This window comes from Mus pahari, chromosome 19, assembly GCF_900095145.1.
Source record: "Mus pahari chromosome 19, PAHARI_EIJ_v1.1, whole genome shotgun sequence".
NCBI classification, from domain to species: Eukaryota; Metazoa; Chordata; class Mammalia; order Rodentia; family Muridae; genus Mus; species Mus pahari.
Genome location: NC_034608.1, coordinates 45,243,031 through 45,258,505, shown reverse-complemented (window position 1 = coordinate 45,258,505; position 15,475 = coordinate 45,243,031). Strand labels below are relative to the sequence as shown.

General features: G+C 39.2%; 1 protein-coding gene across 1 annotated transcript in view; it reads right to left on the bottom strand.

The window, feature by feature from the left end:
* Positions 1 to 15,475, bottom strand: part of LOC110337046 (POTE ankyrin domain family member A) — a 33,474-nt gene that overhangs the window by 5,056 nt on the left and 12,943 nt on the right. Inside the window, exons 7-13 of the mRNA XM_021219788.1 lie at positions 15,290 to 15,325; positions 13,455 to 13,491; positions 11,404 to 11,473; positions 8,575 to 8,668; positions 4,356 to 4,384; positions 4,186 to 4,258; positions 2,675 to 2,739 (exon numbers count right to left, since the gene is read on the bottom strand). Of these exons, the coding sequence (XP_021075447.1) occupies positions 2,675 to 2,739; positions 4,186 to 4,258; positions 4,356 to 4,384; positions 8,575 to 8,668; positions 11,404 to 11,473; positions 13,455 to 13,491; positions 15,290 to 15,325 (404 nt within the window). The remainder of the gene's footprint in view (positions 1 to 2,674; positions 2,740 to 4,185; positions 4,259 to 4,355; positions 4,385 to 8,574; positions 8,669 to 11,403; positions 11,474 to 13,454; positions 13,492 to 15,289; positions 15,326 to 15,475) is intronic.

Genomic DNA, 15,475 nt, shown 5'->3' with positions numbered 1-15,475 from the left:
GGGAGGGTATAGGGAACTCTCAGGATAGCATTTGAAATGTAAATAAAGAAAATATCTAATAAAAAAATAAAAAATAACAGGAAGTAACAATCACTTTTCCTTAATATCTCTTAACATCAATGGACTCAATTCCCCAAAAAAGATATAGACTATCAGACTAGATATGTAAACAGGACCCAGTATTTTGCTGCAGACAGGAAACACACCTCAGTGAAAAAGGCAGACACTACCTCAGAGTAAAAACTTGAAAAACAATTTTCCAAGCTAATGGTCCCAAGAAACAAGCTGGAATAGCCATTCTAATATTGAATAAAATCAACTTTCAACCAAAAGTTATCAAAAAAGATAAGGAAGAACACTTCATACTGGTCAAAGGACAAACCTTCCAAGACGAACTCTCAATTCTAAACATCTATGCTTCAAATGCAAGGGCACCCACATTAATAAAAGAAACTTTACTAAAGCTCAAAGCATGCATTGCACCTCACACAATAATTGTGGGAGACTTCAACACCCCACCCTCAGCAATGGACAGACCATGGAAACAGAAAGTAAACAGAGAAACAGTGAAACTAACAGAAGTTATGAACCAAATGGATCTAACAGATATTAATAGAACATTTCATCCTAAAGCAAAAGAATATATATATACCTTCTTCTAGGTACCTCACTGTACCTTCTCCAAAATTGACCATATAATTGGTCACAAAATAGGCCTCAACAGATACAAAAATATTGAAATAATCCCATGCACCCTATCAGATCACCAAGAACTAAGACTGGTCTTAAATACCAACAAAAAAACAAAAAAAAAAAAAATCAAACAAGCAAACAACAACAAAAAAAATGGAAAGCACACATACACATGGAAGCTGAACAACACTCTACTCAATGGTAATTTGTTCAAGGAAGAAATAAAGAAAGAAATTAAAGGCTTTTTAGAATTTAATGAAAATGAAGAAACATTATACCAAAGCTTATGGAACACAATGAAAGCAGTGGTAAGAGGAAAACTCATAGCTCTAAGTGCCTCCAAAAAGAAACTGGAGAGAACTTACACTAGCAGCTTGACAGCACACCTGAAAGCTCTAGAACAAAGAAGCAAATTCACCCAAGAGGAGTAGAAGGCAGGAAATAATCAAACTCAGGGTTGAAATCAACCACATAGAAACAAAAAGAACTATACAAAGAATCAACAAAGCCAACCTGTTGTTTGAGAAAATCAACAAGATAGATAGATAAACCCTTAGCCAGACTAACCAGAGGGCACAGTATCCAAATTAATAAAATCAGAAGTGAAAAGAGAGACATAACAATGAAATATACCTTAAAATAATTATTCTGTTTGTTGAATATTAACAGTTGAAAATATTAAAATCAGGTTCTACAAAAAAAAAAAAAAAAAGAATAATTCCTTGGGGGTGGATCTAGAAATTGTACAGAGAAACCGGACCTTGGGAATGGGGGTAACAGATGGCTGTGTACCTGGCATTGGGGAAGGCTATTACTTAAATGAAGATGAATTAATTCATTAGTATTGGAGATAAGTATTGTACTGCACAGCTATCAAGAGAATTTGAGAATAGGAGAGTCTAAATAATGAAACGTTTCTTGCTTCTCTATACTTATTGACAACAGAGAAGTGGTCAGCCTTATTTGGTTGACTTCGGGAGGAGAGTCTCTTCCTTTTCCCTGGCTGTCTACAAATTATTCTAGCATGCAGAAATTGGGAGTACATTTTCCTCAGGAGACAAACACTTCAAAAGTGATAGCCAACATTAATCTGAACCCAACAAAAGCAACTTTTAATGGATGGTTTTCCAATTTAGCATTAACTTAAAACTCTTATGTGCCTCCAGATAACCTCAATGCACACAAGGCTGTGAGGTGGTGGTTTTAGTAGTGATTGAAAACCTCTTTTATGGGGGCTGGAGAGATGGCTCCGCAGTTAAGAGCACCGACTGCTCTTCCGAGGTCCTGAGTTAAATTCCCAGCAACCACATGGTGGCTCACAACCATCTGTAATGGGATCTGATGTTCTCTTCTGGTGTGTCTGAAGACAGTTACAGTGTACTCATATATACATAAAATAAATAAGTCTTTAAAAAAGAAAAAGAAAAATCTTTTATATCATGATATAAACACTAAGGTGCTTTATAATATATACCCATCTATTTTTGTCAACACAGCTGCTCCAAGCTATTTATGAGCCTAGCTTTCAGTTCTTCTTCCTTCTCCATTGAACATACTAAATACATGGTTAAAGGGGGGAGAAATACTCATAGTTGCATGGGTAGGGAAGGAATTGGGTCTGAAAGGGGTTGGGTCACCAGCAATGAATATGATCAAAACACCTTGCACATAATACAATAAACAAATAATGATTTCAACGTTAGCAATAAATACAGAGTTTAAGGATATTCTAAAGTTTTGGGGGTTGTGGTTTTGTTTTTGTTCTGAGGGTCTGGCTGTGTGGCTCTGGCTGTCATGGAACTCACTATGTGAAATTTTATAACAAGGTAAAAACATTTTATTAAACATTAAGAATTTAGATATCTATCAGAGTCTATTAATTCTATCAAGTAATCTAAAATATGCTTCCTGAAGCCCATGCCATACTACTAAACCGAAGAAAATAAAATTATGTGATATTTAAAATTAAATGTTTTCATACCAAAGGCTGATCATTTTCACCTTCATCAGACACATCTTCTACTGACATCAATTCTAACTCTGTTTCTGTTGGCGAACACATTTATTTTATTAATTGTATAGGATTCATATAGAGCAATAGTCTGCATAATGAGTGTTTAAATTAGCTAAAATAACATATTGTTACTTTCTGATTAAAATTTTCCACTATGTATATAAGGAGCTGGATCTTTCTAGCTATCCAAGCTGTCATCATTTACTCAAATATAAGCAGCAGAGGGCACCATGCTCAGTGCATAAGAACATCCTGAAGATTTGCACACAAATTCACCTACTCAGTCAAAATGAATAAAGCTACCAGAAACAAATTTCCAAGTACCCTAGCAACAAATAAATTCATAATGTGTATTAACTTTTATCTTATAATGTTACATTTTAAACAATGTGCTAATCATTTTGATCACAAAGTAACAGCTAAGCCACCCATTTTCATCTGTGATCGCATGGTTTCTGCCATGTGAAATTGTTTTCACCTACCATCAGACAAATTTCTTCTTCCAAGACTCAAACTAATTCATGAAATCTTCCCTGGTTATACTTTTTCTTTGTCGGCCTCAAAACTTTAGTGACTTTTCACTGTAAGTATAAATTACTTCTTCCCAGGCCCTTCCCTTCCACCCTGGCACTAGAGCTGTCCATCTTTCACACCATCCCTGTATACTCACTTTTCCTGATTCTATGCAATAATTATTTTTGTGCCCTCATAGGAAATGTCATAAAGTTTTGCAGAATAGAAATGAAATATTAGTGGTGGATTTTTCTAGAGTTAATGGGTAATTTAAAAATTAACAGGTAAGGTGAAGAAAATACAGAACTTTCTAAGGGAAAAATTAAGGGAAAAAAAGGAAGTGATACCAGGATACTTATAAGTATCTTTGGCTTTGAAACATAAAGTCAATTGTGCAACAGTAAAGTTGCAATAACTGATGTGTGGTTACAAAAGAATATATGACTGATTAACAGGTTCAACTGACAGGAACACACACACACACACACACACACACACACACTCCAGACAGCAAGCTGACTGGATGTCCGAGTGGAAATGAAATTGCCTTTCTTGAGTTTTGGGAAGCAATAGGCTGCTTTGTGCACACACTGGTCGAAAACTTCCTAAGCAAAATGAATGAATGTCTAGTCTGGTTCTCTCGGGTACCTGAGTTCACAGTGTGCAGCACAGTATCCAGTTCTCCAAAGAGCATTTTTTTTAACTGTAGAAAAAAAATCTCATGGGTATCATAATCACCCTTATGACAGAGATCCACGCTAGAAGTACGGGACACGGAAATGCAAAATGGAAACAACTTGTCCAACTTCTATTTTACAGATCGTGCACACACATAGATGCTACCCCTATCGCTTACGTCAGATCATACCGTCAACTTGGGGAGGAAACAGAATTGCAGTGGTGAGGCCCACAAACTTGTCATTCACTTCATTTTGATCCAAAATGATCCCCTTCACCAAGTGTACCTGATATGGAAGGCAACAACTTGATCCTTTCCACTGTTTCATTTGTAACAGATTCTCTGACTTCCGTGACAGGCTACGTAGATTTTAAAAGAAAGATATGTAAATGTTTTATACATCTATATCACATAGTACATATTTAATAACTCACAATAAAATGAAAAGCTTATTACCTTTGAAGATGGATCTTTTTCAACCCATGCTAAAACGCAAAGAGAAATAGGATCACTTCTATGTCAATACAACTCCAGTCATATACTCATAAAGAATTAGGATGGAAAAATAAAAATCAAACCCCAGCCAGGCATAGTGGCACATGCCTTTAATCCCAGCACTTGGGAGGCAGAGGCAGGAGGATTTCTGAGTTCGAGGCCAGCCTGGTCTACAGAGTGAGTTCCAGGACAGCCAGAACTGCACAGAGAAACCCTGTCTCGAAAAACAAGAAACAAACAACAAAAAACAAAAAAACAAAAAAAGAAAGACCAAATGTCTCATGTTTTGTTTCCTGTAGTAGCATATAGACTTGCTACCTGTAGATACGTATAGATGGCATAAGAGTAGAGGTGGTATTGTTCTCAGAGAGGAGCAAGGAGACGGTGTAAGGCAGGACAATAGATTGTTAGTGGGGAGCAAAAATGAACAAAGAAAAAATGCACAGTGAAATGTTGTAATTAAATAAAGTAGTATATCTCTAGAATTGAAAATAATCTTAGGGGTTGAAGAGATGGCCCCGTGGCTAATTGCTCTGGCACTGAGTTCAATTCCCAGCACCTACACAGTACCTCACAACCATCTGTAACTCCAGTTCCAGGAAATCAATGCCCTTTTCTGGCCTCCACTGGTACTTTCATTCACACAAATAAATAATACATTGAATTTTTAGAAATAAATGAATAAAGTTTCCAGAAACAACTTTCCAAGTACCCTAGCAACAAATAAATTCATCATGTTTATTAGGCTTTATCTTATAATGTTACATTTTAAACAATCTACTAGCCATTTTGATCACAAAGTAACAGCTAAGCCACACATGTTCATCTGTGATCACATGGTTTCTGACATGAGAAATTGTTTTCACCTATAGTCAGACAAATTTCTTCTTCCAAGACTCAAAACTAATGCATGAAGTCTTCACTGGTTATACTTTTTCTTTGTCTACTTCAATACTTCACTGACTTTTCACTGTGAGTACAAATCACTTTCTTTCTTCCATGTCTCTCCCTTTCACCCCTACACTAGAGCATTTACAAAGATGGAAATCTAGTTGTTCTAATACAATGAACCAAACAAGTCAAAGGTGGCACTTTGGTTTCTAATCCTGGAGAAGACAAAAGGCTTTGGGTAGGACAAAACCAATTCCTGAGGATATATTATTTTTCTTTTTCTATTTATTAAAATATTTTCATACGATAAAAATAAATAAGCAAAAATTAATTTTAATAACACATTCTTCTATATTCAGTTATTTATTAATATTGATAACTTATCTATTCAACATATATCTTCAGAGTCTGGTGATTATGGAGAAGTGATTACGTGACTGCAGTTTACTAAATTTGAGCATTCCTTCAACCCACCACTTTTGCCAGGAGCAGCAATGACCTCATCTTTGGTGGGAATACATATATATTGAAGTCATCTGAACTAAGTTCATTTACATTCCCTGGTTAATTCAGGTTAGCTAGTTAGTTCGTTACATTCCCTAGTTAATCCCAGAATTATTCTTGCTCTTACAGCTAAAAAGCTCTCTTCCTTTCTCCTTTTCCTTTGCCATTTGCTAGTTTGTTTGAGAGTGGGTTTCCTTTATCCCAAGCTGGCCTTGACCTCACTATGCAGCAGATGGACCTTGATCTTCTGATTCTCCTGCCTCTACCGATATGCTTATGAAGTGCTGAGGACACAGGGTTCCCTGTGTACCAGGCAAGCTCTCTGCTGACAGAGCCTCATCCCCAGGCCTACCTCTTCTTTACAGGAGCATTCTCCACAGCTCAGGTCTTCATCTTCTCTTCTTTTTTTCCTTTTTTTTTTTTTTTGTTATTTTATTTACATTTCAAATGTAACCCCCCCTTCCCGGCTCCCCTCTGCAAACCCACATCCCATCTCCCTCCCCTTTGCTTCTAAGATGTTGTTCTTTCATCCACCAGCCCACTCCCACCTCACCCCTCTAGCATCCCCCTACACTGAGGCAACAAGTCTCCACAGGACCTAAAGCCTCCCCTCCAATTGATGCCGGATAGGACAATCCTCTGCTACATTTCTATCTAGAGCCATGGACCCACCCAGTGAACTCTTTGGTTGGTGGTTTAGTCCCAGGGAGCTTGGGGGGGCAGGGGTTGGTTAGTTCTTCTGTAGATTATTCTTACCATAAATTTCCTACATAACAAATTCATTTGAGGATTATGATTTCTATCTCTTCCTATCTTTGTTTCTCCCATGTTTTCTATAAACATGATTTGAAGCAAAAGCAAATTCATTTTCTGTCTTCATTCTATTACATCGCTGTTGATTACCTAGTAGCATTTTGCTAAAAAGTGGTGCAATACTACTACTGAGCAGGTGGCTGACTCACGGTGACTTAGGACTTGCTGCAAATGCGGAGTCCCTGACACCCTGAACCACCTTGCCTATACTTCATTAGTAGGTTTGCTTCCGGTATCAGTCAACCTAATTAAAGGTCTATGTTCTTAAACAATACCATATAATACAGATAAAAAATATACTATGTATAATTTTATATTTTCTGGAAAACATTAAAAGCTAACAAAAATAGGTGAAAGACATTTTAGTACAGATCTTTTTTTATTTACTAATATATCTTAGGTGTTATTTCAATATGAAATTGGTATGAAAATTAATTGGGAGATATGCTTTGCCCTCTTTCATTTTGTTCTTATTATTAGTCTTCAATACTCAAATGTGGGGCAGAACATCATTATTACCTGATTTGTGCACACCACAGATCCCATACATGTGCTAATGCGGAAATGTACCTACAGTGTTTACCTTTAAAAGTTTGTGTGTCTTCAGAGCAAAAGGACCTGACACAACACCTGGCTGAGAGCTTCCAGGACAAGCTTGACCAGGTCATCTATGGCTTCCACCATGGACAGTCTCAAATCCCTCCAGCAACAGATGACCTCCCTTGCGGGAGTTGTTTTACAAAATTGGAAAGCTCTGGATTACTAACTGCTGAACGGGGAGGGACTTGCACTGTTGCTGGGGGAGAAATGTTGCTTCTGTGTCAATGAATCTGAACTGGTGGAACAAGACACACAAATCTCCAAGTCTCCGGTGAGGTCTCCAGTCAAGCTATGCTCCCAGCACCCCTAACCCATTGTACTCAAAGCCTCTGGTAGTTTGGGTTCCTCTCCTCCTTGGTCCCATACTGGCCATCAGGACCCTCCTCCTCCTCGTCCTCGTCCTCGTCCTCGTCCTCCTCCTCCTCCTCCTCCTCCTCCTCCTCCTCCTCCTGTGATCCTGCCTCATCCAATTTCTTTCTTTTTTTTTAAGGCATTTTGTATTAGATATTTTCTTCATTTACACTTTAAATGCTATCCCCAAAGTCCCCTATACCCTCCCCTCTCCCCTGCTCCCCAACCTATCCACTCCCGCTTGCTGGCCCTGGCATTCCCCTGTACTAAAGCGGCAGATAAGTAGCCTTGCACAAAGCACTGCCAATCAGATTCTGGTTCAGTACCAAATTGTTCCCTACATAGAGGCTGGTGATTGTGATGACATACACACACACACACACACACACACACACACACACACACACACACACACACATACACACACACACTTTTATAAAACAAAAGATGAAGGGCTGTAGGGCCAGAAGGCTGTGTGACCAGGGGAGTTGGTCTGAAGCAGAAATGAGGTTGAAAAACATGTCGGAACTCCTAAAATCTCATCCTGAGACTGGCAGGAGTAATACTACTTCCTCCCTGCTCTTGGCCTGCATTTTCCGGCACATACAGCCTTGTGACCTCCATATCTGCCACCCTTGGAGTAGTCATGTAGCCTGGTGGCCAGGTTACAGGTTAAACTTCTCTCTTTATAAGGACAAGTCCAGTGAGCACCTGGAATCCCTTTGGATGCAAATGAAGCATTCCCCCACCACCACCACCATGGCACCTCAGCCCCAGCCAATGATGTACACTCACCTCGAAAACCCCAATTCATTCCCCAAGGTTTATATACCCTTATTCCCCTCCAATAGAGAGAGATGTTTCACTGAAAGCTGTCTCTAGAGAAGGCAGTTTGTCCTGCACACACATTAACAGAGACTCTGTCTAACTCACCCACCCCAGCTAAGCCTTACCCCCTCCTGTCCAGCCCAGTGCCTAATGGCCTTGGACACCATGTGTGCGGACCAGGAGGAGCATATACCTTCCACAGTTCTTTTTCCTCTATTTCCAAATATTTTGTCTATAGCCGCCGGTGAATTGCCAGCACAGTTAGGAGGCTTGTTCTCCGAGTTACTCTGTTAAAATTAACATTAAAAATTAGTTCCATAGATTTTTCTTAATCACTTTAAGACATGTGAATTTGAATTGTTTATCTTTAAAGCAATTTTACCAAAAAGACAATGTGTTTAAAAATCTCAGTGCGTTGGTATCGCACCTCATGCAAGCCTCTCTAGAGAGAACCTAACCTTGCAACTTTATGTGGCAACTTTTATATGTGTATTAATTCTGTGAACCTGATGAGAACATTCACAGGAAAATATTCATAGGCAAGATACTCATGTGCACATTTCCAAAGAAGAGCCACCATTATACCATCTAACACTTAGATTCCACATCAAAAAGAAAGGAGCATTTTTAAACTATGCATATATGAACATAGTCTTATAAACATGGTTGGTAAGTTAAAGCAGTCGACATTTAAACATTTCAGGTGTCTGAAATTATTTCGGTGTTAAGGTACTTAGCTTGGGACCTATAAGATGCCTTAGTGAGAAAAGTCATTTGGTAGGAAGACTGACAAATGATTTTGAGTCAACGAAGCCTACACACAGGGAAGGGAAAAATGACTGCTCGAAGTTGACCTCTAACCTTCACATGCTCATTGTGATCCACGCACATTAGTGCGTGTGCAGACTTGTGCACACATATACACATACTCACACACACACACATACACACACCTCAGAGTAATAAATAAATAAAATTAGAGGATATTTGGCATGAAAGCTAATTTCTTGTATAGAAATTTGTATATAAACGGAGGATTTTAGAAATGAGGTTATTTCAGCAGAGGCTTCCTAAATACTTTTGCTAATATAAAGTACCCACAGGGACTTAGATGTGTTTGCTGTTTGTTTTCTATTGTAATACAGTAGCATAGCCCCTCATCTGCAAGAGGCAATGTCTATACAGCACATGGATTCTTAGTAACAAAGATGTATTGAAGGTCAAAATATTTAAAAATTCATCAGAAAGGCTTTAATAGTGCCAAGTTGATGACTTCCTATAGGATATATAAATAAATGAGTTATTAACATTCATCACAGTCCACATTAAAATATATCTGCTTCTTGTAAGTTTTTTAATGTATTCTTGATGCTACTATCATTTTACTGTCTACAGGTTAAAAAGAAAATCTTCAACACTTAAGTTGAAAAATAAAAGCAGGATTGGTTTTCTTGTGTAGTAACATAATTTACATTTCATAAAAGGTTTTACCCATTTCCAACATTTATTCATGAGATGTATGAAAATGTTACATGTATTATATCACCTTAAAGTCACAGTAACATTCTTGACATTGATACATGATTTCCTTTATTTAGTTGCTGAATGACAGAACTAGGATTATGACAGGTCCTCTGTCTTCACCTACTGTGCTCACAGCACTCACCTACTGTGCTCACAGCACTGACCTACTGTGTTCATAGCACTGCCCTACTGTGTTCACAACACTGCCCTACTGTGCTCACAGCACTGTACAACTCTCCTTGCGTTTAACACAGGCCCTTTCTATCTCTTTCCTTGGTGTTATCTTTGTGTTTTCATTATTTATAGTTATTACTACAAGAATGTATGCCATGCATGTACTCAATGCACTTAGCTCTTCAGTTGCTGTATCCTTAGTCGAGCATCAAAAGCCAAACTGAATTTCTAGTCTCCGACTTTACATTTGTGCTTTTCCTTGAACTTCTCCTTCCTGGACGCCAATACCTGGCCTTTCAGGTTGCGTAATAATTTCACAAATTATCTCTTTCTTCTTCCTCAGCTATTTTACCAAATACACAGCCTTCATTTTAAAGATGTTTTACTTCTAAGCAAGAAATCTAAAAGGCACAGCAGGTGCATGTCTAAAGATAATTCTGAAATGTGTAAAATGTGGGGCTATCTGAGGACCTGTCCTGGCAAAGAATGTGAACGCCAGGGGTAGCACTGCTGTCCACCTGCTTTCCAACCCTGCTCACCCTTGCCTGAAGACCAGATTCTTCATCTGAATGCACCCCAAAGCTAGGGAATTTTACAAAACAGACAATCCTTAAAGCAATTCAAAAAAAATGGAGAAAAAGTACTCCCAAACTAATTCCATAGATCCAGATAAAAATACAATTTAAAAAAAAAATTGTAAACCGATATCCACAGTGAACATAGACTCAAAAATTCTCAATAAAATACTTACAAAGAGAAAATACACACACACACACACACACACACACACATTAAAAATATTATCCACCATGAATAACCGTGAAAATCATTGATGGTTCAACATGCACAAATCAGTAAGTGAAATAAACCACATAAAAGGACTTAAAAGCAAAAATCACGACACTGAGCCCCACCCCCCACAGCTCTGTATCCTCCCAAGTGTCAAAAGAGAAAGAGAGAGAAGAAACATGAAAAACTTAAAAGACAAACTTAAAACGCAATGAAAAAAAGTATCCTAAAAAACAAAAAGTATATTTTTCCAAACACTCACTGACCAAGTTTAAATTTTCCTCTACTATTGGAAACTTAAAGCAATTTCTCTTGGGCTCCGTATTTCGACACCATTAGCCTAGGACATCAAAGTAGTTACCAGTCTTTCTGTTTGCTTGCCAAACTGACAAAGTGTCATCAGCCTGCCCATACTTCTTTCTGCCGACTAACTTTCCATGGACTGACATGGCAGCCAGCCCTCTAGTAAACATTCAGAATAAACCAAAAACAAACTTAGGCCAAGGAAGGTTAACTCCACAGAGGAGCAGTTTACCCTGGCGTCACTGTTCTCCTCTTCCTTCCTTGTAAGCACAGGAGTGGCGGGGCTAGGACAGCTGGAGATCCTGCAGAGCACATTTACGCAGTAAGGACAGGTGAACACAGTTCTGTACAGCGTGCAAATGAAACGACGCTGCTTCTTTGGAGTGAATATGACTCGACCTCTTACTGAGCAGAGGCTCTCAACTCCAACCATCAAGGAGAGTCTCTGAAGCATTTTTAAGATTTTAGATCGGTACAAAAGTCAAACTGAGCTTAATTCTATGTGTGAATAGCAGGGGGGGGAAAGGAATGAATACTTTAAAATTTTTAATTCCAATTATTTTCTAGTCCTCTTGTATTTTTCATGTTTGCATAAACAATCAAACACTTAAGAACTTTCAAAAGTGCTCAGAGACTCAAGGGGAAAGAATTCTGTAAAACCAGTCTCCCGTTGTCGGCGCTGCTCTTCCGGGTCCTCTAGAACAAAGCTGGAGGGAGAAGCCCACCTCAGCCACAGGTACACCTTGTTCCTCAACTTCTAACGCCCTGGTGCTTGGTGGCCTCTAAGGCATCTTGTAAATGTTATCTACATCTAGCCACTACAGAGACTGACCCCAGTGGCTCAAATTATCCTACTGACTTTCAACAGAAATGTCCATTTCTTTCTGTTCCTGCAAGCAAACAAAGCTAGCAGCATCTTTATCAAGACTGTCCTGAGTGTTCACCGTTTATGTGCAGGCACGTTTCAATGGGCCTGCCTATAAACGTTCGATATCTTGGGTCCTTAATCCCTGTCTTCTTCTTACCAAATTTGCCAAATATGCCTGCATTCCAGCCTTTTCTCTAAAGCCTGCATTCTGTTGAACCCACTGTCCTTCTCTTTATCCAAGCCGTCTGCTCATTAACAGCATTCAATCATCATCATCATCATCATCATCATCATCATCATCACCATCATCCACTTTGCATCCTGATTGCAGCCCCCCATCTCCTCCCAGTCCCACCCTCTGTTAACACCATTCCCGTCCTCCACTACCTTAATTTTATTCTTAGCCTGTGCCAGTGCAATTACTGGGCTCTCGTCCCAGTTACTCTATAAAATATCTATGGAATCAAACATAAAATGACAATTGGCCTGAATACTAAGGCCCATGAGTCTAACGTCATCTGTGCCATTTTTTTTGTCCATACAGAGAATTCACATTAATGTCTTTTGGGTTTTCAGTTCTCCATCTAGATGAAGCACAAGAGTATATTTTGATTAGTTCTTTGATTCCTTAAGATTCTGAAAATTCTTAATGATTTTAATCTTCACTGCAGGAAAACAGAATATTTAGCTGGCAGCAATTTTACAAACAGGACAAACAAGAAGAAAACCAGAAAAGTTGATTTATACAGAGTAAAGTTATTATCACCAAAAAAAAAAAAAAAAGGCCAAAAGTAGATAAAAGAAGATGTCATTTGACTAAGTATATATAGAAGCTTAAAGGAAAAACAAAAATGAAAAATTAGTAATCAGGGAAATTAATCTTCAAAGGTGTTAAATACAATATACATTGTATGCTTTGCACATCTTCATTTCCAGAAAAGAAAAATCCTCCCCTGAATTTGTTCCTGTGGCCCTAAGTCCGTGTATGTAAGGTATGCTGATAACCGCTGATACTCATGACAAGGCTACTGACTAACACTGCAGTTATCAAAATTCTCAGAAAAAAATTTTTGTGGTGTTGCTGTACTTCCCAAGAATATCCCAAAAGGGATCATCTCAAAATTTCCTCGTTTGATCTGACATAGACCTCATTTAGCTCTCAGAGGCTACACAGGTCCTCGCCAGCCTGTGGGTAAGCGAGAGAATGAATGAGGGAGCCAAGCAAGATGGCAGTCAAAGCGCGAATGGGTGACTGTCAGTAGCAGCTGCCTACCTGGTGAGCAGCAAACGGTGATGAAAGCAAGACTATTTGAACTGCAAATTCCCACAGAGGAATGCTGACCAGATCCTGCTTTCTCATCTGTCCACTCAGTACTTAGATGACAAACAGATTTGTATCAGCATGTAAGACTTACCTGGCTAATGAGTCATTCCCAGCCTCTATTTGTTTTGCTAAAGAGAAACATAAAATGTACTTTAAACCAATGGAAGTATCACATATTCAAAATCGACAACTCAGAAACTCCGCTAGAAGGACGTTCATTGGGAAAGGGACCAAGGGAATCCCCCACAGTAGATATGGGTATATTGCTAGTGGAGCAATGAATGCATTAAGATTCTTTCTCTTGTGTTAGCAGGACACAAGGAGAAAGAAAAAACTTAAAATAATTATGAAGTGTAAACCATCGTGTGCAGTGACCACAGTCCCAGTGGACTAGTATGATAACAACTTCAAACGGTGTCATATTCTAAAATAATGGCGTTAAGAAAACTGCCTGACATATCTGGAATAGGGAATTAAGGGAATATAGTCTACAGTCATACCACTCTGAACACTCTCAGTCGCATCCAATAAGAGAAAGTGTTTGCTATAACAGAAGAGAGAGTCCTCAAGCAATCAGTTTTCCAGGTTGGGATGAATATACCATCCCAATGACACTTATGTGTGGACATTGCACCCTGCAGGGGAAGAATTCAAACCACAAAAGCAGACCACAAGGAAGGGCCACACAGAGACTTTCCAGGCACTGACGAAGAGCCCCAGGAGTCAGCAGTCCGATGCTTGTACTAGCTAACTGTGATGGTTTGTATATGCTAGGTCCAGGGAGTGGCACATTAGGGAGTGTGGCCCTGTTGTAGTAGATGTGCCACTGTGGGTGTGGGCATAAGACCCTCGTCCTATCTGCCTGGAAGTCCGTATTCTGCTAGCAGCCTTCAGATGAAGATGTAGAACTCAGCAACTCCTGCACCATGCCTGCCTGGATGCTGCCATGTTTCAGCCCTGATGATAATGGACTGAACCTCTGAACCTGTAAGCCAGCCCCAATTAAATGTTATATTTTATATAGCTGGCCTTGTTCATAGTGTCTGTTCACAGCAGTAAAACCCTAACTAAGGCACTAACTAATATGTTTTCTCGGTAAAAGCTATTTTCTTGTTCTTCTTATCTATGGAGCAAAGTTCAAATTCATCTAACATTCTGCCTCCAGTGGAAAAATTATTAGATCACTTCATTGAGAATTTATCCATTCTGAACTGCACCTAACACAGAAACACGTAAAGGAACCCAGGCACCCATATGTTCCCTGGGAAGACATGCTCTTTTTAAAAATGCAGCTTTGTGAAGTTATTAAGAGCCTCCTAGACATGAATAGAACATGACTGTTCAATCACTCTGCTACCAGTACAAGCATGACATCATTTCCCTCAAACTCTTACAAGGTAGCAGACTACTATAAGGACAGAGCTTGGGAGATGGGGAGATAGCTTAGTGGTTAAAAGCACTTAATGCTCCTGCAGAGGATCAAGTCCCAACATTCATTTGGATGCTTACAACTATCTATAATTCCGTTCCAGGAGATATGACCACCCACCTCCCTTCTGCCCTTCACCAGCACGTCACATATGGTGCACGTACATCCAGGCAAAATGCTCATGCGCATAAATAGAGTCATTTTTATGAAAGCTTTTGGAGGACAGTGAGATAGCCCATGAGGCAGCATCACTTACCAGGCAGACCCGACCACTCAAGTCAATAAAAAAGAAAAGAAAAGGAGAGAACTAACATCACAAAGTAGTCCCCTGACCTGCGTGTGCAAGCCCACAGCATGTTTTCACAAACATAACAACACAGTGGTTTAATTTTTTAAATATATTTTTTAACATGTAGAATATTTTTCATAGTTTCTGATGGTGAGCAAAACGATAGGAGTAAAAAGGCTGGAGGTAAAGCAAATTACACAGCACTTACCTAAAATGCAGGAGGTATTGGGTTCAACTTCTAGTTCTATAAAAACAAAAGTTTGGGTTGGTTTTGTCTTCTCTCTCCTCTTTCTGTTCTCTGTCGCCGCCTCTGCCTCTGCCTCTGCCTCTGCCTCTCGCCTCTGCCTCTGCCTCTGCCTCTGCCTCTGCCTCTGCCTCTGCCTCTGCCTCTGCC